This window comes from Ptiloglossa arizonensis, chromosome 5 (assembly GCF_051014685.1).
Source record: "Ptiloglossa arizonensis isolate GNS036 chromosome 5, iyPtiAriz1_principal, whole genome shotgun sequence".
NCBI classification, from domain to species: domain Eukaryota; kingdom Metazoa; phylum Arthropoda; class Insecta; order Hymenoptera; family Colletidae; genus Ptiloglossa; species Ptiloglossa arizonensis.
In genome coordinates this window covers 28,219,470-28,223,744 of record NC_135052.1, presented here as the reverse complement: position 1 = coordinate 28,223,744, position 4,275 = coordinate 28,219,470, and the positions used below count along the sequence as shown (strand labels likewise).

Here is a 4,275-nt window from a genome sequence, read left to right as displayed (position 1 = left end):
CTGCGAACGTAAAAAGAATTAACGACCGACAGGGTTGACGCGAGCCGACGAGAGAAAAATATTTCAAAGGTAAGACTACAGAAATTTAGTTTTTCCAATATCGAAGAGAAACCGAAACGGTCCTTTATCGTTTTGCGATCTCGAACTTCGATACCGAGATACAAACAGTTAAAGTTTATCCTAACACTTGGTACTTGTGCCACGGGGTTACTCGAAATTTCCATATTCAAATATTCCCGCACTAGCCACGCAGATATTCAGCGAATGTAATTCGTATAGTTTATGCATCGACCGAGTATTTGTATACTTTTTAGTACTCGTATAACGTGACTCGACGAATTGTGGCAGCACTGGTTCGAATACACCATTACCTTCTACGAATAATAATATTCAATAATGTTCGATTTGTATTAGCACGAGCAATCGATTCTGAGGTAAAGTTCAAATTAACACTCGACGAGTGTCGTAAACCAAAGGTAATATTTTCGACGCGGTCCAGTGTACCGACTCTCGCAACCAACGTTAGCCCCTGTGAACGATTTCGCAACCGTTGGAACCTTTCCGCGATCGCGATTAGAATCGCTTCTAGGGCATCGCTGTCGAAACAGGACGAGACAGAACGTACAGCGGATGTAAAACAGAATTTCGAACGTAACGCGGAACACTATGTAAAACCGAATACGCTTTTTGCTAGAATTCCCGATGCAAACCAGCGATCCGTTTCTTCCGAGTTACTCGCGAATCGGAGTACATTGGAATACGAACGATTCTTTATTCGCGTTCTTCGATCATTCGTTCGGAAAAATAGCGTCCCACGAAAGAACCCGAAGTCCTCCGGTCACAGCCGAGCGGTTCGGGGAAACGTCGCCACGGATTGGGTTAGGTTTAACCGACATCCGTGGAAGAAGCGTAACGCCGCGTTACGTTACTCTCGGTAAAGCTTCCGGAGCTTACGGACCTTCCTCCGCTGTCTTTCGTTACCATGGATACCGCGATCGCAGATACGATATAAGATAGATGTTTAGATGTCGCGTTACGGAAGTCGGTGTCGCTGAAATACCGACCTCGTAAAATATCGGTGATCTTCGAGCGACCTCTACGGTGGAGAGAGGTAACTTTGGAAACTACGTCCGACCGAATCGTAAAGTCCACGAAGGTAGTAAACACGGAAAAAGCTCGTCTCCGTACATTGTTTACAGCTGCTCGAATCTATCGAGCCGATAAGTTTCGTTCGTTGTTACGGATAGACTTTGAATCGTTTTGTTTTACGAGGTCGGTATTTCAGACAGTGCGGTACCACCTTCCGTAATGGAAAACATCTGTCTTGTGTCTCGTCCGCGATCGCGATTCCGTCGTAAAGGAGAAAGAACCCTGAGCTCTAGAGCTTACCCCGAAGCATTACGGAGCTCAGTTCGAGATACTCGACAGCTGTAGCAGGGGCAAGAAGTTGCGTCGCGAGGCGAGAAGTTTGCCGTGGAAATAGTAGGAGGAGCGTGGAGCAACATACCTCGATGATTCATCGTCATCGATGTCGACAGCGACAGGTGCAATAATCGGCGGCCAACTCCACCGCGTGTTCTTCCGTCTCCTGTATCTCCGAGGCTGCAGCGGACGTCGTCAGCCAGGCGACGTTCACGTGTCGCGCCGCCTTCGGTACGTCTTCGAACTCCTTAAAATCGAATCGCGCGTATTACCGTCCGATTGCGCGAACGGAAGGACGGAAATCACGAACGACGTGCGACGGAAGATCGCGAGTGCGGAAACGGGTCGAGTAATTGGAGCGTACGATTAACGGAGCTAACGACTTCCAGAAGCCCGGGAGTCGCTTAATGCAGATGTCAGCACCGCGGTAACGGTGGCCGCGTTAACCGGCTTTAATTTCGTTATCACGGTCCCGCGTTCGATCGGTTTAAAAAGCGTCCATTAGCGACGGAGGCAAAATTTTAGCGAACAAACGAACGAATCGAGTAAGGTTTTTTCCGAGACGTTTGTTCGAGAAAATTTATTCGAACGAGCAATATTTTTCATTCGTAGCAAAATACAATTCGACCGGATAATCGAACGAACGATCAAAGTCGTTAGTCTTTTGTTCGTTGTTCGACGTTTTCAGCCGGTTGAAAATTTTTGTCGTTTCTGTTCGTTGGCAAGGGGAAACTAATGGAAGAACACGGTGAGTTTACCGACATTTCAAGGGTTCGAACAACGACCAAAAATAGTAGACTCGCGACTCTTTTAGCCACGGTAAACCAGGTTTAAGGGGTGAAATCACCCTTCCCTCGAAACAGGTGGAAATAACGGAAAACTTTTTCAACGGAAAATATTCGACGATGTTTAAAAAGAAAGAAATCGAATTTTTGCATTACTTGTCGAAGTGACTGCATACGCGTATATACCGTTTTTTTTTTAAATAAAAAAGGGCGTTTAAATGTCCTTGAATATAGGAACTATGTTCTATACCACGTTATTGACAATATTTTTCCAAGGATAGAATGAAAAAAAAATATAAAAAAATTTTATTCGAAATTGACGATCAACGCCGAAATTTCAACAGCCAACGACTTTTCTCGTTGCACGAATAATCACTGTACCTCTTCGAATAGAAACAGCCAGCTTATAGTTTTGTAAACATTGTTCGACACTTTTTATTAACCCCTGCATTTGGTTCCAATGCGTAAAAGATCGTACAATTTTCGTGAAGAAAATTCCCGACCCTGTATTATCGCGATTAAAAGAAGCATACGTGTCTGTTATGTTAAATCGTTCTTCGAACTCGCAAGGTTTCGTTCGAGTCGGTCGGAAGAGTTTGAGAACCACTGTATCGGTAATTCGATCTGGCCGGACCGAAACAACGTTCCTTCGTTTTCTTTGTTCGCCTCTTCCAATTTCTTATTACCAGTCGCCCGAAGCTCGATAAATATCCAAGTCCCGGAGGACGTACGAGCTACACCCGGAAGCCTCGAAGCGGCAACGTTGTTCGTAGAGGGACAACGAGTATTTTGTTTTCTCGGGGCACGAGAGAGGACTCGGTCGATTTCTCCGGTAGAAAATCGAGTCGAGTCGAGTCGAATGTCGTAGCACGTACACGTACCTGAACCGCGTACGACGAAATCTCCGTGGCAGGGTGAACGACGTGCGTGGCCCTGGATCTCTCTTCGTCCCTCAGGAGTTTGGCCCCGAGACTGCTCGATCTCGCCATGGTTAAGGAAAATTGGTTCTCGGTCGGTGCGAGTCTCGAGTAACTCACGCTCGAGCGGGCGAGCTCGCGCGCAACGAGTCTTCCTAGGAAATAATCGCTGTTCCTTTCTTCTTTGAATTCGCCTCGAGGGACCCCCCACTCTCTACTCCTCCCCTCTACTCGTCCACTCACGCCCCCACTCACCCGGGCGTTACCAGTTTACATTTCACGGAACGCAACTCGCCGCCCCGAAGTAATTAAGAAACGTCTCTCGAGTCCGAACGAATCGAACGCGATCGAACGCGATCGGTGTAACGCGACAGTGTTCGGAGAGCTCGATCCGACAAGGTACACGCGTTTCGTTGCAAACCTCTCTCGTTCTACGAGCGACTCAAGCACTACGAAATTTACGCGATCGTTGAAAACATCGAAAAATAATTTCCGTGCACTTTTTAATCGGTTCTGTGCTACCGTACGACGAACGAGAAACTTTTAACGAAAATTCACTCTAATTTCAATGATAATCAAGATTTGAACTGTTTTCAATTATACGCGATTGAAAATTTTTCAAAAAGGATTCGAACGACTCGCCATTGCGAACGAGAAGAGAACTACGCCGATCCAATACTGTACTATACTACTGGCAATATTTTTCCAAGGACACGATGGAAAGAAATGTAAAAAATTTTATTCGAAATTAACGACCAACGAACCGAAATTTCAACCGCGAACGTCAAGAGCGCGCGAATCGAGATAAAATCGCTACCTACCCCGCTTTCAAGCAACGATTTCGATTTTCTTGCTTCGAAGACGAAAGAACCGGATGCATAAATTTCCACGAGAATCTTTTCAAGAGCAACGCAATTGAAGATATTTCGACGAACAAAAGGATACGTTTTCAACAACTTGCGAGTGTGATTCTTCTTCTTCTTGAAACCGGGGGCCAAGAGGACGGAAGCACCTCTTAGAATTCCTTTGGACCTCTGAAAACCATTCGTATTTGTCGACGATGTTTGGGTCTCTTTTGACCCACAAAAAATTGGAAACTTTCGACGAAAATCACCGTGGGTCGGAGTAGACCCAAATCCACGTGATCAAGA

General features: G+C 45.9%; 1 protein-coding gene across 3 annotated transcripts in view; it reads right to left on the bottom strand.

Annotated features, from left to right (window-relative positions):
* Dnalig3 (DNA ligase 3) overlaps positions 1-4,275 on the bottom strand; it is a 78,123-nt gene that overhangs the window by 650 nt on the left and 73,198 nt on the right. For all 3 annotated transcript variants that reach the window (XM_076311960.1, XM_076311961.1, XM_076311962.1), the window contains 3 exons: positions 4,070-4,158; positions 3,089-3,179; positions 1,508-1,669 (listed from right to left, as the gene is read on the bottom strand). In XM_076311960.1, coding sequence (XP_076168075.1) covers positions 1,523-1,669; positions 3,089-3,179; positions 4,070-4,158 — 327 coding nt within the window. In that variant the 3' untranslated portion in view covers positions 1,508-1,522. The remainder of the gene's footprint in view (positions 1-1,507; positions 1,670-3,088; positions 3,180-4,069; positions 4,159-4,275) is intronic.